Here is a 27,591-nt window from a genome sequence, read left to right as displayed (position 1 = left end):
GAGGCCGTACAGAATTTGATGATGCAGTGTAAGATATACAGCAACATTAGTATTAGCACAAGGCTCCAGAATCAGGCCCTGTGAACGAAACAACCCAGAGGAGTCATCGGAGATGGCAACTGGCTCAGTATTAATTAATGAGGAGCAACAGCTGTGTCTATCCAACGGGCTGCAGCATTCTCTCAGCTACTCACACTACAGAACACAACGCAAGGTAAGGATGCAGTCACATTTGACCAATTTAAGCTTATTCATAAATTTAGTCAAAGGATAGGAATGCTGGAATGTATAATATAGCCAATTATAAATCTCTTATTCACTTCAGACACAATAAATATCTAATACTTTCTGTCTTAACATTAAAATATGAACCATCGATTAAGTACATGGAAATAAAAATAGTTTGGACATACTCCCCAATGTCCAAAACAACAAAACAAAATGATATTTCTACGAAATTCCTCAAGTGTTACAATATAAAAGAGCTCAAGGAATTCAATATTTTAAAAAAATCCTTTAAGATAATCAATGAATCATATAAATTACTATTTTGAAGGTTTTACTAGGAATAAGAAAATGCCTTTGATGACTAAAATATTATCTGCCTTTTCTCTATCAACATGTCTTTGTATATATCATCTTTAATTTTTAAAAACTGTTAAAAGTCAGATTTACCTGATAATCTAAAATGCTAAAGCCAAGTCCTTTGCTGCCTTTCTCCAGCTCAATGTGCTGAACGTCCGCCTCCCACATGGCCAAAGGTCCGTGAACCTTCCTTGGATCCCGACCCACATCAGGCATCTCCAGCGCAGGCTCCTCGGTCTCAGAAGACCCGATGAACTCGCCGAGATCTACATGAGGCTGGTGACAGACCAGACAGCTCTTATTTCAGAGGCACTAGGTGAGCGGATACACATAACAGCACTACAGGAAAAAGTGAGATTCTCAGTGCTTGCCAGAAAAAAGTACTCCCAAATAAGGGTAGCAACAGCTTATCAGGAAACCCTTAGGAATTAAGGTCATAGTTACTGAAAGTTATTAGGCAAGAAGAAATGCCTAACTTATGACAGGCGTTAAAATTATATGGTTCTTTTGGAAATTTATATATGTATTTTAAAGTATTGGAGATCTCCCCCACTTTATCCCCCCTGACCTCCTCCACCCCGCACCCACTCTACCCCCCAGGCCTACTGCAATATTGTATGTGTCCGTGGGTTATGCATATAAGTTTTTTGGTTAATTACCTACCCACCTCTTCCCTCTGAGATTAAAAAAAAAAGTATGCACCAGGCTGTCATGGCTCAGTGATTGAGCATAGACCTATGAACTAGGAGGTCATGGTTGGAATCCCAGTCAGGACACATGCCTGAATTGCCAGAGGCAGCTGATCAATGATTCTCTCTCATCATTGATATTTCTACATCTCTCTCCCTCTCCTTTCCTCTCTGAAATCAATAAAAATATATTTTTTAAAAAAGTATGGTTTAAAGATCTTATATAAAAATACTCAAAGGGCACAGGCCAGTGTTGCTAAGTGGTTAGAGCTCAACATGTTCACCGGTGTCTCAGGTTTAATTCTTGATCAAGGGCATGTACCCAGGTTGCAAGTTTGATCTCTGGCCCCAGTCGGGGCAGAAGCAGGAGGCACCTAATCAATGTGTCTCTCTCACATAGATGCTTCTCTCTCTCCCTCTCTCTCTCTCTCTCTCTCTCTCTCACACACACACACACACTCTCTCTCTGACCCCTATTCCCTCTCAAAAAATCAATGGAAAAATATCCTCCTGTGAGGATTAACAAAATATATATAAATACAACAGTTACATCTCAAAGCATGACTGTGGGTGATTTGCACTTATTTCATCAGTGTCTGAATCACCTCCCTAGTCAGAAGAAAAACAGTAAGCTATTTTGATAAAAAGTTATTATGATATATAAAAACTCATGAAGAAATGGCTCAATGTAAAAGTTCCATGTTTTATGCACTCGTCTTGTTCACAAAATTATTTCATTAATAAATTAACATGCTCAGTTGCCAGACAAGATTGGAAGTCAGAAGGGCTGGGGCTTGAAAATTGTCTCTAGGATTTCTCATATGCTGCCTTGAGTAATATTCTTAACCTGGGCTTCATAACTACCCATCTCATAGATTTCTGAAGATTAAATGAGGTAACAATGATAAATCATCTGGTACAGAAACAGAGGCTCAAACTGTTAGCTTCTTTGATAAAAATACATTAAAGTGACTCTAGATTAATTCAGCTGTTAATCTAGAAGAATACATTAAATTCTAGTTTGCACACTCTCTTCGCTTTTATTCAATTATTGAATAGCCTAGGACCATGGATGCAAGTCTGTCCACTTGTTTTATTGTACTAATCACATTTATATCACATAAAAATGTGTATGGTTATGTGGGGTATTACATAACTACAATTTGGACTTATGTTTATTATTCTACCCTGTTCTAATCACCCATGTGAATATTAAACTATACGCTTTATTCTTCAAAGTTTTCAAAATTATCTCATTTTACTGATTCCTTCAGTATAATGTAAATCAAATCCTAACATCATCTCTAATTATATCTTAAAAGGGATTTCAATTAGATTGCAAATATACAAAGTCCAATTCATAACTTCAGATATCTACTGTGAATCTTTGGAAAGGCCAATGAGCTCCATTTCTTGACATTATGATCTGAATGGAAAAGAATGAGCAAACAGAAAAATGGGCATTTCTGGATGTCACAGAGTATTATCTGACGTAGTATTACGAGTTCAAATTTCTCATTTTTTAAAGTTATTGGTAGTATGCAAATAAGACCAACACATGCAGAAACGATGTGTCCATCCATATTTTAACCATTCCCTGAGCAGTAACTGTGTGCCAGGCCCTGAGCTCAGTAGGTTACATAAAAGTATCACTCACCACATAGATAGTATATACTCACTATTTATGTACTTCAATTTTCTGCTCCATGAATGGGGACTTCATAATTGTAGTATGAATAAATTATATAAGCATATCATGGGCAATGAAATAAAATATCCATATAAGACCTTATTTTAGCTGTAGAGTAATGCTCCAAGACAGGCAACATGACTTACATTGCACAGAGGAAAAAACTGAGATTCAGAAAAGTGAAATGACTTGCCCAAGGTCCCAGAGGCTAGGAAATGCCAAGCCTGATTCAAACTCAGGTCTGTCTGACTCTGAGGTTTATCTTATAAGCCATGGCACAATGTAAGGAAACCAAACACCAAATAAAAGAAAACAGGCCTAAAAAAATTTCAAACACCATTTAGCCTTTCCATTATATATTCAGATTAGTCTCATATCCATTATCCAATACCTTTTCTGTTAGTTCAATGTCACATAGGTCCAGGCCATCCAATTCTGACTGGGTGGTGGGTGGCACAGTGCGACGACAGCACACCATGGTCACTTCTATAGGCAACTCTTTTAAAATGTTCACCACATCTTGGTGATTTTCCCCAAGCAATGTTATGCCATTCACCTGAGGAAAAAGAGAAGTTGTCCAAGAAAGAACATTTCATAGCATGAATATTCTTTAGAGAACAATTTTTCATTAAGTAAATATAAATTTTACTATTACCACAGTTCTCCTGTACTCAGAACTGTAATTAGACTCCTAACAATACTATTCAAAATGTTTTACACACAAGGTTAGAGTCTGTTGGATTTGGACCTTCTACAGGACTCAGAAAAATCACTAGCTTGCATCCATGTTTGATCTCCCAGAGTAGTAGTTTGGAAGGAAGAGTTAATAAAAACTTCCCCAAAGGAAGAATGGGAAAAGGGATTATTTTAAAAATTTACATTTTATATTATTATTAAGTGAAAATGTCAAAATGGAAAATGGCACATATTATGCACTAGCATGCTTTTTATAAAAGCGAGGCAAAAGAATACATTCATATTTCGTATTTATGCTTAAAGATATCCAGAAGGTTGCCCAGACACAAATGTAATTAGTTATCTAAGGAAGGGAGATAGGAACTGGGTGAATTGGAATAGGAAAAAGGCTTTTTATTGTAAAGCTTTTGCATTCTTTGTGATTTTGAAATATGTAAATGTATTACATATTCTACAAATTGAATAAATGTTTTAAAAATTTTAAAGAAGTTTTCATAGTTCTCTTTAATTAAAACAAATTCAGCATGGAATACATCTGAAAATTAGTCCAAATATAGATTTGAAATTTCTGCTTTGGGTGGAATTTTATTTGTAGATCTCCCTTGAGTATCCTTTAGAGGGGAAATTTAAATAAGAACTTAATTATTCACCATGAAACCTCCTGCAGCCTTTTAAGAATTCTCTTTGGGGAGGGAGGGTAAAATGGCATAGCTCTTACCTCCAATAGCTCATCTCCACTGAAAAGCTTCCCACTGTGTCCAACAGGACCTTCCGGTAGAACAGATCGGATAAAATGATGTCCCACTGTTGCTTCCAGACTTATCCCCAAACCACTGCTCTCACTGAACTTGCTCACATGGGCCACCTAAAAACATAAAAATCATCACAGTTCTAATATCTTTTATTTTTTAATTCTCACATATGTATTTTATTAGTGGCTTGGTGCATGGATTTGTGCACATTGAAAGGAAATTAATTAGAGGGTGGCTGATGGTGAGGGGACTGGGCGAGATGGGCTGGACATGCCCCGGAGCCAACCTCCCTTGGTTTCTTCCCCCGCTGATCGCACCTGGGGTAGTGCTGGGGCTCAAAGAGCTTCTGCTGAGTGAGCAGGGTCCTTCTGGCAGGTGGGGTCCCTCGGCCTGGCCTGCGGGTATCGGGCCAAAACCCGTTCTCTGACATCCCCTGAGGGATCCCAGAGTACCAGAGAGCACTCTGCAAAGTTGTTGTTGTACAAGGTGTGGAATGCAAACGCAAGTGTGCAATAAACCAGATTTGGGCCGACGGTGCTCCAGCAACAATATAACCCTCAGCCAAAGGTGCAATTGTGTGGGCCTGTGAGGAATTGGGCCCCCTCCCCCCTGGTTCCAGGGTGCATCACCCCAGAACCGCCGCTGCCAAGTCACCGCAGCTCAGCAGCTCCTGCGTTGAGTGTCTGTCCCCTGGTGGTCAGTCTGTGTCATACCTACAGGCTGGTTGGATGGTCGCTTAGCCTTTTATATATATAGATATATATATAGATGTTTGCTCAAAGCAGATCAAGTTTCTCACAAAATTTCAAAAACCTTATTATAAAGTAGCAAAGCTTTTCCTTTGAAAGAGTACTGATTATCTGTCAGTTTCATGAACCAACAGAAACCAAAAGGAAGCAGCGAGATGCAAGAACCTCAGATGCTTTGCTGTGCCTATAGATACTGATAAGGATGGAAGGTAGTCTAATCTGCTACAGATAAAACCAACACCTGAGCTCAAACAACAGTATAGGAAAGACACCCACTTAGCGCTTACTTTGTGCCAGGGACTGTGCTAACCCCACTACACAGAATATCTCATTTTCTTCTCAGGAATAGATACAGTTTCTATCCTCGTTTCCCAGAGAGGTTACCTTAACCACAGTCACACAGCTAGAAAAGAGCTTTGAACCTCAGCTGTCTGAACCTAAAGCCCACACTTCTCACTTATGTGGTTTTGAGGGACAACACTGGTCTTTAAAAGTCTTCCAGGACCCCACTCACAAGGCCCATCAATCCTCCTTTCTGCTGCACCACTCCCCACAATGATTACATTTATGCTGTATAACTATGTTGCCGACAATTTAAAGTCAGATCTATGTCTAATTTACTTTTGTTGAGAGCCAGTAAATAGCTTAATTCTTTTTTACTTACAGCACACTCCTTCCCTTGACAGATTGGGAGTGAGATGTGCACAAAGGCCATTAGAAGGTCCCAGTCTCAGGTCTGACATCTGACTAGTCAACACTTGCCTAGTCAAAAGGTTCCCTTCACTAGTCAGTTGCCAGCAGAAGAGGTGCAGTCTCAGTTATGCAAGCCAGCTTCCTCATAGATGGAACATCTCAACTTTCTTTTCATGTTAAATTAACAACAGTGAAGCTGCACTTTATTGTATTTTTTCCTCAATGCAATTTAAAATGGTAATAACAGCTGTACTTACTCATTTCTTAACTGACAGTTAAACATCTTGAGTATTTAAAAAAAAGATCATTGTCATGAGTATTCAATGAATACTGCTTGGCACAAAGTGCTCAATAAATGTTAGTTATTAATAATATATGAAATCTGCTGTCTTTTATCTCTTCTAATCTAGAGTTACTTGAACATTATAAGCAATAAGAGAAATTCAAACTAATCTAGTATTACATTTTCCTTTTGAAATCCCTGAAATTTGCAGGTGCACATCTAAAGGCTGGTAATGTGTGTCACCCTTGTTAAACCTCTTTTTAGGAAGCAAATGATAATTGCTATCCTAGCTATGCAAACTATTAATAAACATAAAACATTCAATATGGTGTAAGTGATATGAAAAAAGCGGACAGAAGTACACACCTCTTAAGGAAAATAAATACATGAGAGTGATAATAGGAAAAAGTACTTTTACAATTTTGTATATAGGTCATGATTCATTTTTGTTTTATCTTTAAGTAAACACTGTCATTGTTTTCTGATTCTTTCTATGAATCCCAAGTTTAATAATCAGAAAAACAACCTTCCCTAGTATCTATATAAGATATACTACCATCAGGAATACTAAAATATTGATGATTTATGAGTTCTAAAACTTCAATGCCATTTATTTCAGTTCCCTGGTTACAATCAAACTTTCTCCAAATTGAATTTTTTAAATACCTGAGTCAGCACACTTAGATCTCTGAAAAAAAAAAACACAACAAACGCTGGACATTTGCTATTTCTCGAAGACTCTGTATGACCAACACTTTTATTGCTCTCATGAACTTCTTCATCAAATACAGTTACAAGTGAGGAAGTTGGGGAGGGTAAGGTAACCTACCGCTATTTCATAATTAATTCCCATAATCCTTTGCCACTTTTTCAGCAGGGCAGCTTCCCGTTGCTGTGCATCTTCCATTTCTTCTATTTCAGCCAACAGCAAGGGATACCCTAAAAGAGTCAACACAATTAAGTCAGTGACAAACCACAAAAATTATCCTTATTTTAACATTCTGTACCAGGGGAGATCAGCACCTGTCTATCATACAAAGTCTGACTCATCACCCAATAGGTACTCTACTTCTCTACCTATTTAGAACCCTAACATCTGCACGTTCAAACACTACTTTCTTTTCTGAGAAGTCTTTTAAATCTTGACCACATTTCCATTAAAGTATCCATATATTATCTGACATGTATCTAAAAGAACCAGAGCCCCGAGTCCCTCCAGGTTTCACTTGGTGGTCTTTTGTGTCTCTACATTCAAAAACCATGCTGCCTTTTATGTTAGTTTATCTACTTCATTTTCAATTGGTTCTACAGAGTAAAGAAGAACCAAGCCACACCTTAACAAAAACAGACAGAAGAAATTAACAAAGAATATATGCAACTCCATGTACAATGAGTATAAAAATAAGAAAAACTTGAGAAACAGAGTGCACATTAAAATAAAACCCCATAATTGGAATTGCACTAATTGGTAAAAAGAAAAAAAAATTGGAAAGAAATTCACTAAACAAATTATGTAAACACTATTGAATTAAAATATTTAGCTAAAGTAAGAAAATGGTTGAAAAGAATTTGCAAGTCATATTCAAATATTTCCATATTTCATCATAGTTCATCCTCATGAAGGTTGTCTTTTAAAAAAAACTCTACAAGGCACACCCTAAGTTAAAATTTTAATATCCTTGTTAGCATTCAAATTTCAAATGTAAAGAGTGTTGTAAAAATCAGATTTCTTAACTGCCTCCTATTTAACGGAATTAATGAGCTTTCACTCTAGGTCTATTCTGCACATGTTATGCCTTGAATTAATAAAATGAATCGGTTTCTCTTTGAGAAATTGAAAACAATTATATATATACTAGGGGCCCGGTGCACGAAATTCGTGCACTGGGTGTGGGTGTGGGGGGGGGAGTGTCCCTCAGCCCAGCCTGCCCCCTCTCACATACTGGGAGCCCTCAGGCGTTGACCCCCATCACCCTCCAATCGCCTGATCGGCCCCTTGCCCAGGCCTGACGCCTCCGCCAGAGGTGTCAGGCTTGGACAGGGGACCCTCATCTCCCCCCGATCACTGGCTCTGGCCCCCGCCCAGGCCTGAGGCCTCTGGCCCAGGAATCATGCCTGGGCAGGGGACCCCCATCTCCCTCTGATCGCTTGCTCCACCCCCGCCCAAGCCTGACGCCTCTGACCCAGGCTTCAGGCCTGGGCAAGGGGACCATCATATCCCCCCAATCCCTGGCTCCGCCCCCCACCCAGGCCTGATGCCTCAGCCAGAGGAGTTGACCCTCATCACCCTCCGATCACCAATCACCGGATCGGCCCCTTGACCAGGCCTGAGGCCTCCGGCAGAGGTGTCAGGCCTGGGCAGGGGACCCCCAGCTCCCCGCGGTTGCAGGCTCCACCCCTGCCCAGGCCTAACGCCTCTGGCCTAGGCGTCCGGCCCGGGCAGCGGGGACCTGCAATGGCAGCGGGGGGCGCCGCGATCGTGGGCTTCACTTTAGGCCCAGGCAAGGGACCCCTAGCTCCTGGGACTGCCAGCTTCGACCAAGCCCAGCTCCCATCGCTGGCTCCACCCCTACTTCCTGCTATCACTGGCCAGGGCGGCAAAGGCGCCTGATTCTCCGATCATGGCCCCAGGTCCGCCTTTGCCCTGCCCCCCAGCTCTTAGCTCCCCCCTGGGTTTCAGATCACTGTCAGTGGCAGGGGGCTTCTTCCTGCTTTCCCTTTCGCCTCCCTGCATTGTGCCTACATATGCAAATTAGCCGCCATCTTGTTGGCAGTTAATTTGCATATAGCCCTGATTAGCCAATGAAAACGGTATCGCCGTACGCCAATTACCATTTTTCTCTTTTATTAGTGTAGATTTCCCCCCAGCTTCAGACTAGCCCACCCAAATGAGTGTTTTCTTTCCAAAATTCAATTCAGTCCAGAGAGAATCACCACGCAGGGATGAACACAGATTCTTTCAACTTGTTAAGGGTTAGAAAGAGGAGTCAGCTCAGAGCCCTACCTCCTCACTCACCCCCCTTTCTCTGATTCTGCTGTCCATACAGAGCTGGGCAGTGATTCAAATAGGATGGGCTTCTGAATGCAAAAAGTGGGGAATCTGTATTCTGGCTACTAACAAATGTGAAATCTGTCTTCATACAACCCACATGCACAATCCCCCATTCTCCTCCTTCCCTAACTGCCCCAAGTCAATATTTCAGACAGATTTTAAAAATCATGAAGTCCAGTCCTCTGACCTTACTGAGAGTCAAGTGACTGTGACTTACCCAAGCTCACACAATGAGTCAAATTTCTTTGGAGGTGGCAACTTACTCCCTTGTCTAGGGACCAAGCACTAGCATATATGCATTAGAACACACATTTTTCCAAAGGAATTTGGGGGCCTTGATTCTCAGTCTAGAGCCTCACCCATCTATCCTTGCACACGAAGCCAACTACGTGGTCTGAGCTTCCAGACAACGTCCACATCCATCCTCACTTACTATCTCATTTTTTCCTTTCTCCCTACTCCTGATAATAACTTACACTTTAGCCTAAATAATTTCTTCACCAATTAGTGTAAAAATGGCAGAATGCAATTAACACCAGTGAATCTTACATATCTCACTTCAGGTATATCTTTGCAAACACAAACACTGCTTTAAAATAATAAAGGTCAATAAAAAATTTCAGCAAAAAATAATTTAATAATGGAGCAGTAGGTATTCTAAAGAACTACAAAGCTTCAATAAAATTATTTCGTGAAGGATGGGATTCAAATGAAGGGAGAGTAGTCTCGTTCTTTGCTCAGTGGATTTAAGTTCCTAACTACCGAGAGCAACCTGACAGAGAAGGGAGGCACATGGCTCCCAGGCTAAAAAGATCACTACAATACTCATGCACAATTACATATTAAAACAATGTTACTCTAAAAAATGTTTAGACAGCTTCATGGATCCCAGGTTTATAAGTGAAAGAAATCTAATTTCTCTCTAATATTCCTTTCGGAACCAATTTCCCAATATTAAAGTTTCCCAATATTAAAGTTTTAAAAAATGGAGACGAAAAAGCCTCCCAAATTGGACAGTTTCATTCCTAGTAGCTTTACAGCTTTACAGATTCCCTGGTATTTATTTTAAATATGCTTTATAATTTTATGTTTGCTTGTTCATTAAGATAGACATATGTTGGCTGTATAGAAATATGGGGGTTGAAATAAAAACCATGTATTTACTGATTGAGTCCCAAAGGGTTCTAGTTTAAAAAAATGTAGAAGATCGAGTCAGTAAGAAAATATGCCAGCTATCAATGAACTATTTCAATCTACTAGAGCAATTAATCATATATATATAAATAAGGATTTAAAAGATCTCTTTTTTGAAAGTGTTCTTCTGTAATTTACAATATGTCCATAGAGGCTCATGCACATTTATAAAAGTCAGTTATCTATAAAGCATATAAAGAACAAAACAACCTGCTCCAGGTGTTTACCTTCTTCCTCAATGGGTAATATGCTGGTGTTTCTCCTCAAACATAAAGAATCTTCATCTTTTTCATAATTTTCTTAAAGAAAAGAATATGTTAGTAGTTATATCTGTTATAGAAGCATTTGAATTTTTCACACCCCACTGTATATATTTGAATCCCCAAATAAGAAATTGTTTAGGTAGGGAAACTCTTCAATAACTACTTATTCTTAAAGGAACGTTTTCTTGTTAATGGGAGAAAGAAGTAATAAATTTCCCCTGTGATTTGCCTCCCTGTCTCCTCGTACCGTATAAGTAGTTTATGACATAAATACTAGAATGGTTAACAGTTTGAGAAATGAAGCAGCACTTTCCAACCAACAGCCCGACTTCTACCAGTAAACCTTGAGCCCAGTGAGCTACATAGGAATGCCAGTGTTTCCCAGAAATACTCCTGGGTAAGCAGATTATCAATGGCATTTCTAAATGAGAAATTAAAATCCATTCCTTCAAGGAAAGGCTGAGGAGTCAGAAACATCCTGGGGCTCAAATGCAAAATCCAGGCAGATAGGTTCCGCCTAAGGAGAAAACATGATGAGGACACTGAAAAAGTAAGGAGGCACAGCAAGGTAAATGACTGTGTATGTTTCGGAAATGGTGACTGAATAAATAGGACGGGAAGTAATCTGCTTTATTCTGAAGTCCGTTCTATAGTTAATGAACACATTCTTGCTCCAATTCATCCCAACTTTATTAAATTTCCTTTTTACTTGGTTCATACTAAATAGTGAAGACAAAATACTATTTTTTAAATAACTTTAGAATTAGAAAAAAACATGAAATGATATAAGGGTGTAACTGAAAACCAGATACCTTGGCATTACCTTTGCTTATGCTGGCATCAGCAGGAGATAAAACCACATCTTTTGTGACGTCCTCCCTTGCCGGGAGCTCAGCTTCCTGTTTCGTTCCTCTCCTCATCAGTGTCAGGTGCACAGTCTGTCCTGTGTGTCTCAGCACCTCTACTGCTTGTTGGTTGGTAAAACCCTGAAGGTTTGTACCATCTACCTGGTAAGAACAAGACATGTTAAAAGTTGAATGGATATTTGTATTACCGATTCACCAAATGCGTATTTACCGCCTGTTAGTGTGAGAAGAATGGGGAGTGAGGATTCCCCTAGCAGGGAATGGGCTGACGCCTGTTTGGGGACCAGTACTAGTTTACAATCACTAGAATCACTCAGGAGGGTTTTGTTTGTTTTGCTTAATACAGATTATGGGGTCTCATTTCTAGAAATTATGAGCTAACAGTTATAGGGTGGGGCCCAGGATTCATACCATTAAAAATATTTGTTTCCACTCCTTGGCATCTAGGAAGCAGAGTAAGCAGGCTCTCCAGAGAATTTGTGGTAAAGAAATGATGAACTGAAAGCTTTGTACTCAGTGTCATGTATGTGAAAATGAAATTATGGTTGAGATGCTACTCTTATTTATACCCTGTGCTAAACTAAGTTGTGAGAGGGGCCACCAAGAATAAATTTAAATTCAAGTGGTTAAGAACTAAACATTGTGTACATTTAGGACATGAAAGAGCTGGGTTGTTAAAATAAGGGAAAATTTAAGAGGCCTGTTTTTGTTTTAAAGAGAGAAGAGTTCTGAGTCCCTACCACACCCACTTAGATGGTTCTTCCTTGACCTCAATTCAAAAGAGCTGTGTCACCTCAAGGAGGGAAAGATGCAGGGGACTGTGTGTAATTCCGCCAGGAGAATAAGAAAAAGGCTTTGACTGTGAAGCAAGAGAAAAGTGCTGTTACGTTGGGAACTGCTCAACAACCTGACTTTGTTGGAAAATAAACCAGAGGAATGCCACTCCCATGGAAAGACCCAGTACCCCTCGGAACGATGGTACCCCAAAGAAAGAATCTACGGAACAAACTGCTGAGAAACAAGGGGCCAAAGTTAGATGAAAAATCCACTATTTTCTATGTAAAGTTAAGTCAAGTATCTCCACTAGGATCTCCCAGGAAAACAAATGTCAGAGATGGTAGTAGCACCAAAGAAATTGCTATAATGGAATAATCATGGACTTTCCATTCCAGAATTCAGTTCAAATTACTCAGTATCTCCATCTGTCATATGGGAATAATGGTACTTCCCAAATTTACAGTGCATGGCACTCTGGACCAGGAAGATACTCATCAACTGTTATTATTAGTAGCAGAGTGAAGAAGTGATTAATAAACATGAAAATCCCAAGCTTTCATGGGAGCAGTTTCTGTTCCATATAATTAAACCCATCATACCTATGAGACAAGGTCCCCAAAGCCTAAACCAGGCCCCAGGCCAGCTCTGGTCCCTCATTATCGAAGGAAGAGCGTTAAGCCGTGGTTTCAGATCCAATGGTGCCACAGACAAGACTGCAGTTCAGAAAACTGCCTTTGTGCTATCTCAAGAAGAGATCTAACATTCTCACAGTGCACAGTACAGATATATCAATTAACAGGAACAGTTATAGGGAGAAATACTAGCTGGAACAATTCAAAAATCCCCGTTTCTTAGCACACTCAATTAGCTGGCCACGCCCGCCTCCAACACAGCCTATACCTATATGTATAAAAAGTCACAGAACATCATAGGCAACATCTGACATCTTTCCATATTCACATGCTTGTTTAATAATATTTTGATTAATTATTACCTCATACTGCTTTTAGCCAAGTTCTCTGTATATCAACCTAAAAAGAATGAGTGTATATGTTTTTATTTAATGACAAGTTTGGCCAACTTTAAAAATAGAGTCCTTTTATTATATAATTCTTACATACTATATATACTAGTAAAGTGTGTGTGTGTGTGTGGGGGGGGGGGGGGGGACTGTGTTCATTTACTCTATTCTTTTGCCCTGTATGGTCATAGTGAAACCCTAGAGCACAATCTGTGAAACAGGAATCCTACAAAGAAGTTTTAATGTTATAAAATAATAATTCCTCAAAACAGTAAGAAATGATTTCTTACTCTTCTCACCAACTCAACAATTATAAAGTGAAAATAATGTATAGCTCAAAATAGCTGTTACCAGACAGCTAGAAAATGTTAACAGACATTGAGAAAAACAAATGCAGTTGTGAAAACACAACTGGGGTGAAGAACTTGACTACCACTATCTCAAAAGTCCACAAGATGGTGATATTTTGCACTAAATTAAGGCATAATCAAAGCATTTCATGATGTTCCCTAAGCATTTAAGGTGCTTCTAAAAATATTGCTTAAAGTCAAAAATCAGAACATTGACGATAATGAAGACAAGTGATTTTATTAAAAGAAAAAAGATTTCACAAGAAGGCTGCTTCCACTTTTGGATCAACAATTTCCTTTATCACTGACCTTGCCTAAGCAAAATTATATTTAAGGTTCCACTTATCCTATATAATAAAAGGCCAGCCACCATAAGCATAACGACCTGAACAACCAGAGACCAGAACCACCAAGGCCCCTCGCCGGGCTGGCCCCACCCCTAAGCAAGTAGTTAGGGGCAATCAGGCAGGCAAGCAGAGTGGTTAGGGGCGATCAGGCAGGCAGACCAGCGAATACAGGTGATCAGGTAGGCAGCCAAGTGGTTAGGGGAGATCAGGTAGGCAGGCCAATGGTTAGGGGAATCAGATAGGCAGACGGTCCCTTCCCGGGCTGGCTCTGCCCCCAAGCATGCAGTTAGGGGCAATCAGGCAGGCAGGCAGAGTGGATAGGGGTAATCAGGCAGGCAGATCAGCGGTTAGGGGTGATCAAGCAGGCAGACCAGTGGTTAGGGGTGATCAGGTAGGCAGGCCAGCAGTTAGGGGCAATCAGGTAGGCAGACGGCCCCTCACTGGGATGGCCCCCCCAAGCAAGCAGTTAAGGGTGATCAAGTAGGCAGGCAAGTGGTTAGGGATCAGGTAGGCAGATGGACCCTTGCAGGGCTGGCCCCACCCCCCAGCAAAGAAAGAGGGAGACCCAGGCCACTGTGGCAGGTGTGCAGCTGGCCAGCGATCACCCAGCAGAGGGAGGCCCAGGCCAGCCAAGCCATCTCACCCCACACCTGTCACCTGCAGAGGGAGGCCACCGGTGGCAGTGGAGGTGCGGGGTGGGCAGCGCTGCACAGATGTCAAGCAGTGGCAGTGGCAGGGGTGGGGCCAGCTGCTTGCAGCAGGGGGAAAAAAAGTCCCAATAGGCCCTTATCTCAGGCCAGGCCTAGTGAACCTACCCGAGGGGTCCTGGATTGTGGGAAGGTGCAGGCCTGGCTGAGGGATCCCCCTGAGTGCATGAATTTTCATGCACCGGGCCTCTAGTAGAAGAATGAAAAGAATGACAAGAAGGAGGGAAGCTACTACGAGACTCTTTCAAATGTGTAAGGGCTTCATTTCAGGCCCTTAATAAATATCTGCTTAATTTATCAAATTGCACTTAGGTGCAAAGTATTACACTAGGTATTTAAAATAAATGACTCATATGGTTTTCCTAAAAACTCTATAAGAGACATTTCCTTATTGCAATTTTGTAGGTGAAAGCAGCTTACTAAAACTTAAACATATGCCCAAGAAATGAAAACATACATCTATACAAAACTTACACATGAAAGTTCACAAAGGCATTATCCCCCCAAAAGAGGAAGCAACCTAGATGGTCATCAATTGATGAATGGATACATAAAATGTGGTATACCCATACAGTGGATTATCATTCAGAAATGAAGAATTTCTTTTTATATGCTATAATTTGGATGAACCTTGAAAACATTATGCTAAGCAAAAAAAGCTAATCACAAATTACCACTTATTATATGATTCCATTTACATGAAATGTCCAGAACAGGCAAATCTGCACAGAAATGAGATCAGTAGTTGTTTAGCATTGAGATGATGGGGGAATTGGGGAGTAACTCCTAGTGTATATGGGGGTTTCTTTATTGGATAATGAAAATACACTAAAATTGATTGTGGTAATTGATACACAATTGTGAGTACCCAAAAACTACTGAATTATACACTTTAAATGGGTAAATTGGATGTCATGTGAATTGTATCTCAAGAGAATTTTAAAAAACTTTCTAATGAGTTAAATTATACAGCTTAGGGGGGAAAACGTAGCTGTGTTTTCAATTTTTAATTCAGTATCAAATATGTATTTATAATCTGTATTCACTCTCCTTTACTTTACTCAAAAAACAAAAAAAAAAACAAACTTAAAGTAGTTAATTTTCAGTGTAGGTTAAAATGGAGATACCATGGGAAGGCTCTTTACAGGAACCAGCCAGCTCAGAGGCGAGCACATCCAATCCTTATAGTCGATTAAGAGGTGAACAGGTGCAGTTAGGAGTTTTACAGAACTAAGCCCCAGAACTCAGGGAGCTGAATACAGGAGCAAATGGCAACAGATAAAGGACACCTCTACCTTTCCTGTTAAATTATGGTAGAAAACACATAACATAAAACTTATCATCTTAACCCAGCCGTGGGCAAACTACGGCCCACGGGCCGGATCCGGCCTGTTTGAAATGAATAAAACTAAAAAAAAAAAAAAAAAAAAAAGACCGTACCCTTTTATGTAATGATGTTTACTTTGAATTTATATTAGTTCACACAAACACTCCATCCACGCTTTTGTTCAGGCCCTCCGGTCCAGTTTAAGAACCCATTGTGGCCCTCGAGTCAAAAAGTTTGCCCACCCCTGTCTTAACCTTTTCTAACTATACATAAAGTTCAGGAGTGTTAAGTATATTCACACTGTCATACACTAGATCTCCAGATGTTTTCATCCACCAAGGTGAAACTCTGTACCCATTAAACAGCAGCTGCTCATTTCCCCCTCCACCGAATCCCTCAAAACAACCATTCTGCCTTCTGCTTGTATGATTTTAACTACTCTAGGCACTTCATGTAAGTGGAATCATATAGTACTTGTCCTTTTGTGATTGGCTTATTTTACTTAGCATAATGTCCTCAAGGTTCATCCATGTTGTAGGATGTGGCAGAATTTCCTTCTTTGTATCATTAATTTTCCATTGTATATACATCACATTTTGTTTATCTATTCATCCATCAGGGACACCAACATTACTTCCTTACCTTAGCTATTGTGAATAATGCTGCTATGACCAAGAACTATTCTATCCTAACATTCTACTTTCTGACATTCCCAAGGAAACCACAGATAATTAATTAAGATTAAACAAACACATCCTATCTAATAAAAGAAAAGCATGGTAATTAGCCGTACATCCGGTACTCTTCCCATTGGTTAATCAGGGCGATATGCAAATTAACTGCCAGCCAAGATGGTGGCCGGCAGCCAGGCAGCTTGAAGCAAACATGAGGCTTGCTTGCTTCAGTGACAGAGGAAGCCAACGTTCCCCGCCTGCCGCTGCCGGCCTCTGAACTTGCAGTTTGAAACATTGTTACAAATATAGAAGCTAAACAAAACCTCAGAAACCTGCTTTCAGCCAGCCGGGATCTCAGAGCTGGAGTTGAAACAGTGTTTCGATTATAGAACCCAAACAAACCAGATACCTGCTTTCAGCAGCCGAGGCCTAAGAGCTGGAGCCAAGCCTCAGAGCTAAAGCTGGCCCAGAATAAAAAAAAGAAAGAAAAAAAAGAGCAGTTGGGAGCTTCAGTCACCTGCCAGCCTGATAACAGCCCTCAGCCCCTCACCCAGACTGGCCAGGCACCCCAGTGGGGACACCCAACCTGAAGGGTGTGTGACCAGCTGCAAACAGCCATTATCCCCTCATCCAGGCTGGCCAGGCACTCTAGTGGGGACCCCAACCCTGATCCAGGTCACCCTTCAGAGCAAACCAGCCGGCACCCACCCATGCACAAGGCCTCTATCCTATATAGTAAAAGGGTAATATGCCTCCCAGCACCGGGATCAGTGGAGCCGCGAGGCTTCCCGGCACCGGGATCAGCGTGACAGGGGGCAGCGCCCAAACCCCCTGATCGCCCTGAGGCTGTGTGTGTGACAGGGGGCGGGGCCATCCGCCCTGCTCTGTTTGTGACGGGTGAAGGCACCCCAATCCCCTGATCTGCCCTGCTCTGTGCTTGATAGGGGGGAGCTCCCCAACCCCCTGATCGGCCCTGCTCTGTGTGTGACAGGGTGCAGCGCCACAACCCCCACCATGGGCCCTGCTCTGTCTCTGACGGGGTAGAGCCATAACCTCATCAGCGGCCCTGCCCTGAGTGTGACCGTGGGGGCGGCCCAGCCCCCTAATCAGCCCTGCTCTGTGGGTGATAGAGGGCGGGGCCCCAACCCTCCCCCCACAGGCCCTGCTCTGTGTGTGATGGGGTAGAGCCATAACCTCCCCATCGGCCCTGCCCTGAGTGTGACAGGGTGCGGCGCCCCAACCCCCTGATAGGCCCTGCTCTGTGCGTGACAGGGTACAGAGCCCCAACCCCCCTGATGGGCCCTGCTCTGTGAGTGACAGGGGGCAGTGCCCCAATCCCGATGGTCCTGATCTGCGCGTGACAGGGGGTGGCTTCGCAACCTCCCCATCGACCCTGCCTTGAGTGTGACAGGGGGCGGTGCCCCAACCCCCCAATCGGCCCTACCCTGAGCGTGACTGAGGGTGGCATCACAACCTCCCGATCCATCCTGCTCTGTGCATGACAGGGGGTGGCGCCCCAACTCCCCAATCAGCCCTGCTCTGAGCCCGACCATGGGCTGCACCTAGGGATTGGGCCTGCCCTCTGCCACCCGGGAGCAGGCCTAAGCCAGCAAGTCGTTATCTCCCGAGGGGTCCCAGACTGCGAGAGGGCACAGGCCGGGCTGAGGGATCCCCCCTTCTCCCCCGAGTGCACAAATTTTTGTGCACCGGGCCTCTAATATATATATAAAAAGGGCTAAGTGACTGGCCAGTAGGTATGATGCGCTCTTACCACCAGGGGGCAGATGCTCAACACTGGAGCCGCTGAGCAACAGCATCTTTGCAGAGTGCCCTCTCACACTCTAGGACGCCCCAGGAGATGTCGGACTGCTGGTTTTGGCCCGATCCCCGCAGGCCAGGATGAGGGACCCCACGTGCTGGAGGGACCCTGCTCACTCTGCAGATACCCTTTGAGCCCTGGTGTCACCCCAGGTGCAGCAGGCTGGGGAGGGACTGCGGGAAGTTGGCTCCAGGGCGTGTCCAGCCCATCTCACCTAGTCCCGCCCCACTGGCCACCTTCTAATTAATTTCCTTTCAATGTGCAACTAATCCGTGCACTGGGCCTCCAGTATTAAAATAAACTGGCATTCCTCAAAATGTCTTCCAAAGGATATTAACATGTGTTTGAAGATAGAAAGAAACCATTATTAAAGAAGTTTAGGAAATACTTATGTAAAAGAGTTAAACAAGTTTCTCTTCTGCAGAACTTCTCAGTCTTTGATTTTTTTTCCATGTCCATTGTGAATCCCTAAGAGAGTATATCGCCTGCAGTTTTTCCTGAAGTTTTTAACCAGGAAGCCCTCTTTGCAGGGTCTTTGGGGTTTGTGTTCTCAGAAGGAGTTAGGTAGTCCCGTTTCCAGTGAACACTGAACTGGAAGTTAGATCCTTTTGTACACTGCCTTGAACAGCCATGTGCTCAAAGCCTAGTGATGTTACTACAGTAAGAATGGTGGGTTGATTAATTAGAGAGGTTGTGTCTTTTCTGTATTCTTGTATAGTCTTAGAGCTAGTGATGGAGTCAACAATAACAGTGTCGTTCTGCTAACCTAAGGAAGAAAATGCAAACATCCCAAATTCAGATGCAAGCAAACCAGAGACTATGACAACTGGTCTTTACCTGGGTGTCTGCAACTACAGTCTAACTATGATATGAATGTACTAGTAACCAATGTATAACTATTATATTAATGTTATAACCAGAAATCTGATATGTCACAAATCATTCACAAATGAAGTCCCACCTTGAGAGGTGAAATCGGTAAAGCTTCTATTGAATGCTCTTAATTCCAAAAAATAATAAAACCGGTCATTGTAATGAGAGTCAAATTAACAAAGCAAGCTTAAATTAATATCAAGCTAAATGTAGTTCTCAAAACTGAGTAAAGGAGGAGAATGCACTTCTCAACGATGACAATTAAACAAAGCAAAATTAAATGTGCTACTCACTGCTATAATTTGGTCTCCAATTTGGATTCTGCCATCATGTTCCACAGCGCTGCTCTTCGTAATGCTCTTTACAAAGATTCCTGAAGGTTCTAAGATTGGAAATAGTTGTGTGTTTTTTATTATTTATGAAAATCACTCAACTAAATAATATCCATCCTCTAGTATCCAAATATACAGTCCTAATTTTGAGGGCATATACATCAGCAAGCCACACAAACAAAACCAGTAGTAGAAACTTAGGCCAGAGGATGAGACAATGGTTTTGTCTCATAAATACAAAATCACAATCACATACATTAAGTTGTTCCTAGAAAAGTTTTCAATCTGTTTATCCAATAATATAAAAATATATAAATATGATTCAATAACTCATAAGGTAATTACATTAGAGGCAATTGTCAAGTTAAAAAAACATAACAATGTTTAAAACTACCTAGTTTTTTATCTCCAATGTAACCAGCAATGGTAATTCCCAATCCCTGGACATTTTTAGTGAGTTCCACATCAAATGTCTCACTGTCTTCACTTTTCTGAGTGGAAGCATCAACCTAAAATAAAGTAGATAAGTAAATACCCAGAAAAATAAACATGTAAACAAACAAGGTAACTCAAAAAGCCGCATCTTTATTTTGGAATAAGGTGTAATTAGGTGTCAGAGAACTCTGCTGGAGGCTCACTGTGTGATTGATTACTCCTTCAGTCTTGTTAATGTGCACTGAGCATCATATTTGTGCCACAAGGGAATGTCAGCAGAAAACCTGAACACACCCCCTATCACAGAAATACAATGCTGTTTGTGTAAACAAAACTTCAGAAATCAAATAGTTTCTCAGGATCAAATTCCATTCTCCAAGATGCTCATCTGCATGTGTTAAGGATTTAGGAGGTTGAAAGAACTCACATTTTGAATTCAGGTCAAGTTCAAATCTGGCTTTGCTATTGAATTTTTCTAACTTTCAAATGTCTATCAGGAATAAGGACAACAGTCCAGCTCACATTTACTGCGGTAGGCACAATCACTGTCAGCTTTTCTCTGGGGAAACTGAGGAACACAGCCCTTTCCAAGGACAAACAGTAAGAATTCTAGCAGAGGCAGAATTCAAATGCAGACAGGCTGGTTGCAGAACCCCGGCTCTGAAGTGCTCTGCAGTATGTAAAGCCCCAGGGGAATGCAGGGGCCACTGTGTCCTCTCAGGACACTTTGCTACTGTTACTATCCCAAGTTGACAGTTGATTCTAACACCATAAATATGACTTCCTCTATCCTTCAGAAATATTATTAAAAGACTGATGATTACTATTTAAAATATATTTTTACTGATATCAGAGAGGAAGGGAGAAGGAGAGAAACATTAATGATGAGAGAGAATCACTGATTGGCTGCCTCCTGCACACCCCCTACTGGGGACCGAGCCCACAACCCAGGCATGTGCCTTTGACCGAAATCGAACCCAGGACCCTCCAGTCCACAGACCGACACTCTATCCACAAAGCCAGACTGGCTAGGGCTGATGATTATTTTTTTTTAAATCAGTGAAATGTACCCATGAACCATTTAAAATGGTCCCTGTATTTGTTTTATAAATTCATACTCTAATTTTAAAAGCTACCTGTAAGGAAAGTCTGCCTTTCTGCTATGATTCCCTTACTTCCTGCAATGATAGCAGAACACAGGTTTCTTTAACATGCAGCACTGCTATTAATTCTATGTTGACCTGAAGGGCAAGAGTCCCTGAATTAAGCATTAGTGGATTAGTGCAATAAGTTCTCATTAAGCTATTGGCATTATATACTAAAGGGGTGTCAGCATTTTACAAATAACTCTAAGAAGATCAGGACAGAATTCAGGCTATCAGTTTGAATAGACATGCTGGTTGGGGCTAGCTGGTGATGTTTTCTGATTTTTTTTTTAAGTAAACTCTGATTGTATCTCACTGATAATTCACCTAAACGAGATATAATTTTATTGTAAAGTTCCATTTAGTTTTCCTCACTGCACATAATTATCTGTGCAAACTTAGCAAAAAGTTTAAAGTTTAGATAATTACAAGAAAATGACAGGATGAAATCTGCTTCAATGGAAACAAATGTGTTTTCTATTTTTAATAAGACTTATGCGAGTGCTATTTTAGAGGGTGGCAATTTGACTATCGAATGGTTTTAAAAGGGGCACAAGCTTCAGAAATGATGATATGCACAGAATAGATATTTTTCTAAGCTTTCAATTACATCAAGTGGGTCTCGGTATTGCATTCATTTATATATGCTGAATAAAATGTTTTTGTTTATCACAAAAGAATGCCACTTAAATACTTTCATAAACAAGCTCTCTTTCTTTCTGCAAAAAATAGCAACCAAACGCAATCTTGAAAACAAGAGACTCATGGAAATTTCAAGTGTTCTAATAAAGTTTAAAAGGGTCTGTGGAAGAGGTTAGGATACTAAAAAAAGAATTCGAAGCAACTGGTTAGAACAAAAACTTCAATAGAAAAAATCAGATGTTTTTAGAACTATTAGAGAAAAATGTAGAATTTACATTTGCTATAAAGCTAATCTAAAAATTGAGTGTAATACTCTCCTTAAATATATGATTTCTAGATAAAATGGTTTTGTTGAATTTTTTATGCACTACAGTCATACTGTGATCTGAAGTATTTGTGATAATCACCACATTTGAATAATTATGAAATTTTTTAGCTGTTGTTATATTGTTACAAACATAGATGGGAGGTTATGCATATGGGTAAAGCTTTTGTTACAATCTCAAAAACATAACTTTTATTTAAAAATTTATAATAACTGGCTGAAGAATAGTGACTTCTCATTATAAATCTGATAACAGTTGTATGATATGCCATAAAACAATATTAAAAGGTGTTAATAAGCTTTATTCACCACACCCTACTGAGGGCCTTCAATGTAAGAAAAAGTATCCAACATTTCCGGTATTTGTAGCAAATAATTCCTTAATACTTTTCTGTATTACAGAACATTACTCTCATAAATGTACTGCTTAGAGAAAAATGTAAAATAGTCATCTAGAATTTTTAATCAATCTATTTTTCATGTTACACATTATTCATAATTAATAACATATTATTTGTGCCGAAACATTTCTATATTTGAATTTTGTTTCATTTTTTAAAAAATGTATCTTTATTGTTCAAAGTATTACAAATATCCCTTTTGTCTCCCCACTGATCCCCTTCTAGCGCACACCTGCCGCCCCACTCTAAGGCCTTCACCGAACTCTTGTCAGTGTCAATCGGTTTTGCATATATCCCTAACATATAAATATTAATAAATCTAGTTTCAAAACAAACATCCTATCATTTAGGTGCTATTGTCTATGACCTACCCCATGAACTTTCACCTACTTACCCGCATCTCTGGTGTAGAGGATGGGGATGAGGACACGGTGATGCCCAGAGAGGTGGGTGCTGCCGGTTCTTCTAGGGCACCTCTTGCAATCATCAGTTTAACTCTGTTTCCACACTGCCTGAGGACTTGTGCTACTTGCTCACTGCTCATCCCTGCTAGATCTGTGTCACCGATCTTTAGAATGTGGTCTCCACTGCACAATCGCCCATGCTGAATAAAAAGAGATTGGTTTATCAGGCTTTATTTTTATTACCTCATCAGAGAAGTCCTAAATGAGGGAAAGGGAATAAAAAATCAATGATACGAAATATCAATCATAGGACACTACACATGTGGCTGTGATTTTAACTGTTTTTTTAACTACATTTTTGAAGCAGCCTAATATCACTCAATGTGATATAAGTAACTAAAATTCACAAATATTCCTTAAATTGATAGTCAATATAAGCTTTTCAATTTGATTTCTACCTACTAGATACAAGAAAATATTAAGCCTCTTTGTGAATTTTTTGAGGGATAGAGGAAGAAAATGCCATTAAACAAAGATATAGTATAAGTCACTACACAAATATATATTACACAAAATATAGTATGAACCACAAGAAAGCAATGACACCACAATTTTCTGCCTTGCCATTTAGTTATAAATATTTCTAAAGAATTCATTTGCGGATGATATAATGGTGAGATAAAAATTCAGATAGATGGGGAGTGGCAAGCAGTCTTATAAGCCTCTATACAGTGGCCACTAGGATTTTGTGCAAGAATGAAAATGTTCTGTATTGTCCAATAAGGCAGCTACAAGCAACCTGCAGCTATAGAGCACATGAAATGTAGCCAGACCAAATGAGGAACTAAACTTGTAACTTTGTTTATTTTAATTAATTTAAATTTGAATTTAAAAAGTGACACCTGGCAATTACCCACAGTATTGAACAGTGCGGCTCTACACTGAAGATAAAACTTATTTATCACAAGTCTGTCAACTAAAGGGATTTCACCAGATACTGCTAGATATTGGCTAATATTTTTAAAAATGTCAAACTATTGTGTTACTGTCAATATCTCTGCCAATAAATCTGACTTTCACACATGAATATGACAAATAGATGAACATGACTCCTAAGTTCAAATACAACTGTAAAAGCAAACATCATTATGAAAAGTTACAATCAAAGCACAAATATACTTACATTAGTTGAACTTGTCTAAGAAGACACAAATTATAATAATCAACGAAAATTTTGCCACATAGATTCCAACATGGCAATTCTAGCATAAATGGCAATTCTTTAATGTACAAGCCCAGTGACAAAAACAGGCCGGGTTTCATAGACAAAGACGACACCAGTGACGCATCCCTAAAAGGACAAGATGAACGTGTGCTTTTCCCTACTACAGCACTGTTCCTTTTTCAATAGAATCTTGTGGCCATAAAACAGTTGACTAGGTTTATAAATTTGATTTACGATCATAAAATAAAGAACTGCTATCTCTACAATGATCAAAACCATAACTTGGGCTTTAGTCTGATGGTCTATTCCTTTAACTTAAGATCAATCTTCCCCTTTCAATGGTATTTCTCCCCAAGTTTTTAAAAAAAAAAACAATTTAGGGACAGCCCAGCAAAACAGAAAAGTCTAACTCAGCTTCTTTGATATTATCTAAGGCCACAGTTTCTTCTTTCTGGCAGATAATGTAAAAGATGAAGCCATGTTATTTAATAAAACAGCATGAACACCTGTTGGGAGTATCTTACTTGATCAGCCACTCCTCCAGGCAGAATGGTTTTTACTATTACACCAGTTGCTTTTCCTCCGACAATGCCAAATCCCAGACCAGATCCATCATTCACCAATTCAATAGTTTCCACATGCTGCCAGTGAACCTGAAAATAAAGCTCCTGTAAGAATCTGAACATATTTAGGAAAAACTAAAATTTTCATTACAGTTGAGATTTCTGTGAAAGTTATTTTATGAGTAATATTAAATAATTGAGTTCAAACATAAAAATGAGTCGTAAGACATGTCTCTTTTGTTTAGTTACATGTTCGTTTCAAAAGATTGTTACTGCATAATCAATCTTGAAATTATAAACACATCATCATAGTGACCACATTTAACCAGGTAAAGATAGGCATTGATTTGGGAGATCTTTTGTAGAACTTTTTCTTTAAAAAGGAAAGATCAAGGAAAAAACTTTTATGTATTAAAAATGTTTTCTGCATTATCCTGCCTTGCAAGATTCCAAATTTAGATTACTTCTTAACGTCATCATAGACAGCTAACTATAACAATAATACAAAGTATAATTGACAAATTACAAAGCAAACTCAAGATTATATCTGTCGGCAGATAGAGTCAATTTTGTAAAAGGTCTGATTTATTTTCATTTGAGAGATGTTACCAAATAAAAAAAGAAACTATACAAAATATTGTAAAAATAGTTTTAGAAGCCAGAAACTTATCAAAATTAAATAACAACTATTCCAGGCGAGGGAGAGATAAAAGAATAAAAAGGCAAAAACTCAAGAAATACAAAGAACCTAAGGAAAATGTAAAATAGTCATCTAGAAACCTATAAAAAAGAAGTAGAAAATGAGTTCTATTTCTTGTGAAAATCTTACATACACACCGGATTAGAGTGAGCGGAAATTGTGCTGGCTGCAGATGGGGAGCGGGAAACCATGGGACTGATGAGCTGAGGCAACGAGCCTCTGGCAATAATGAGCTGCACAGTGTCCTTGGCTTTCTGCAGGATGCTGATGGCCTGCTGATGTGTGATCGTCTGATCAAGTGCCTGTCCATTGATGGCAAGGATTTGGTCAGTTTCCTTCAATCTTCCATCTCTATCAAGAATGAGAAAGGAGGTAAAAGATACCTGATGGCTCCCAAGACAATGACAGCTTTTCTGGCGTACAGCATCAGATTACTTTAACTCTATTTTCTAATATCCACAATTAGGTAGCTTTTTCTGGGACTTTGACTTTTAAAAGCATAGACTTTGGCTCCAGTGTATCTAATGAACTCCCCCCATCGTAGAGCCCTCTTCTTTCAGCGACCCAACCTTTTCATTAAAACTTGGATGTGCCTATCTTCTACAAATAAAAGCGAGGAGGCATTAATAAAATCTTTTAAATTATCATGGGCCACATGGATAGTTTTCTAAATAGTAATTTTAAAATATAATCAGAAGAGTCCATTTACTAACATTCAGAAGATGTCCTCATCAAATTTTTCTTTCTTTACTAAAAAGTGATTAAGTTATAACTATATTGAAAAGCTACTCTTCTTTCAAAAGGACTAACATTTTATCAAAGCAATGCCAATGATGTCTAAAAAACTGGTTATTATCATTATTTTTGGATTCCTGTTTGTTTCCATTCATTTTGCTTCTCTACATTCTCCCAGGGTGATCAACACCTCCCGAATATGGTATCAAACCCAGACCAGCAGCCCGCCAGTCTCACCTGTGAGCCACACTGCCCTCTTGGATCTCCTGAACAAATATTCCCAGTTCTCCCCGGTTGTCACTCCTCAGTCCCACAACACTGAACCCGAGGCCTCCACAGGGAGGTTTGAGGAGCTCAAAGACTTCTACATGGCGACCCTGTCCAGGAAGCAAAGCAAGAAATAAAATTAAAAGCTAATCCTTGCACTTGTAGTCATCTTATTAGTGGCATTCCTTTGTTTAAAAAAAACTCAATAAATTCTTTTTTTTTTTCTAAAATAACCTTGATCCCTCATCACCTAGAATGAGACATTTTATTTATACTGGTGACTATTTCTAGAACATAAAACATAATACTCAGTTGAAAATGTGATAATTTAAAGAAATGGAATAGAAAAATCTCTGAGCCATCCAAACAAAATCTACTTCATTTTCATTCCAATTTTTTTCAGATGTTATCAATGTCTTAATAAATAATAATATGTTTAATACTACATTTAATACATATATATTTAATGTATATTTAACATGTTACATAAGATAAACATATAAATATTCTTCAAATTATCCAGGACTTGATTACATTCTTTTAAGATATTATACACTCTATCACAACTAAAAAGAAAAAATGTTCTTACCTGGGCCATATTTTTGATCAGTTGATCAAATTCATCACAAGCAGTTTTCCCATTGATGTGTGGAGTACCTGCAGCTGTAAGTACTTCCAGATTCCCACTGTTTTGGGACGATAACAATGATTCATTTTGCAGAGTAGTAATGACAGCTGGGCTGAGATGTGGAATATGGGCACATTCTACATTTGAAATTGCTGAAGTTGCAATGTTTACCTAAGATTAATATGAAAGTCATTAACAATTTCAACATCCCATAAACAATTAAATAGGAAACATCCCAAAAGAGGTAATAATGAAGTACATACCAAATTTCAAACTGGTCATGCCTTTTAATTAAGCAATTATATTTCAAAAATTTATTTCAATGAGAAAAATTAAAATAACATGCAAAAAACTGTGTAGATGTGAAATGCATCACTATTTA

The 27,591-nt window shown here is 39.7% G+C and overlaps 1 protein-coding gene across 1 annotated transcript in view; it reads right to left on the bottom strand.

Annotated features, from left to right (window-relative positions):
* Positions 1-27,591, bottom strand: part of MPDZ (multiple PDZ domain crumbs cell polarity complex component) — a 177,402-nt gene that overhangs the window by 87,561 nt on the left and 62,250 nt on the right. The window contains exons 4-16 of the mRNA XM_081103221.1: positions 27,171-27,380; positions 26,552-26,691; positions 25,717-25,930; positions 24,841-24,969; positions 23,082-23,291; positions 20,134-20,248; positions 19,701-19,789; positions 11,470-11,653; positions 10,611-10,682; positions 6,967-7,076; positions 4,379-4,525; positions 3,356-3,520; positions 676-861 (exon numbers count right to left, since the gene is read on the bottom strand). Of these exons, the coding sequence (XP_080959347.1) occupies positions 676-861; positions 3,356-3,520; positions 4,379-4,525; positions 6,967-7,076; positions 10,611-10,682; positions 11,470-11,653; positions 19,701-19,789; positions 20,134-20,248; positions 23,082-23,291; positions 24,841-24,969; positions 25,717-25,930; positions 26,552-26,691; positions 27,171-27,380 (1,971 nt within the window). The remainder of the gene's footprint in view (positions 1-675; positions 862-3,355; positions 3,521-4,378; positions 4,526-6,966; positions 7,077-10,610; positions 10,683-11,469; positions 11,654-19,700; positions 19,790-20,133; positions 20,249-23,081; positions 23,292-24,840; positions 24,970-25,716; positions 25,931-26,551; positions 26,692-27,170; positions 27,381-27,591) is intronic.

The sequence above is a fragment of the Myotis nattereri genome, assembly GCF_964212035.1.
Source record: "Myotis nattereri genome assembly, chromosome: 12".
NCBI lineage: Eukaryota > Metazoa > Chordata > Mammalia > Chiroptera > Vespertilionidae > Myotis > Myotis nattereri.
This window is presented reverse-complemented; position numbering and strand designations above follow the sequence as displayed.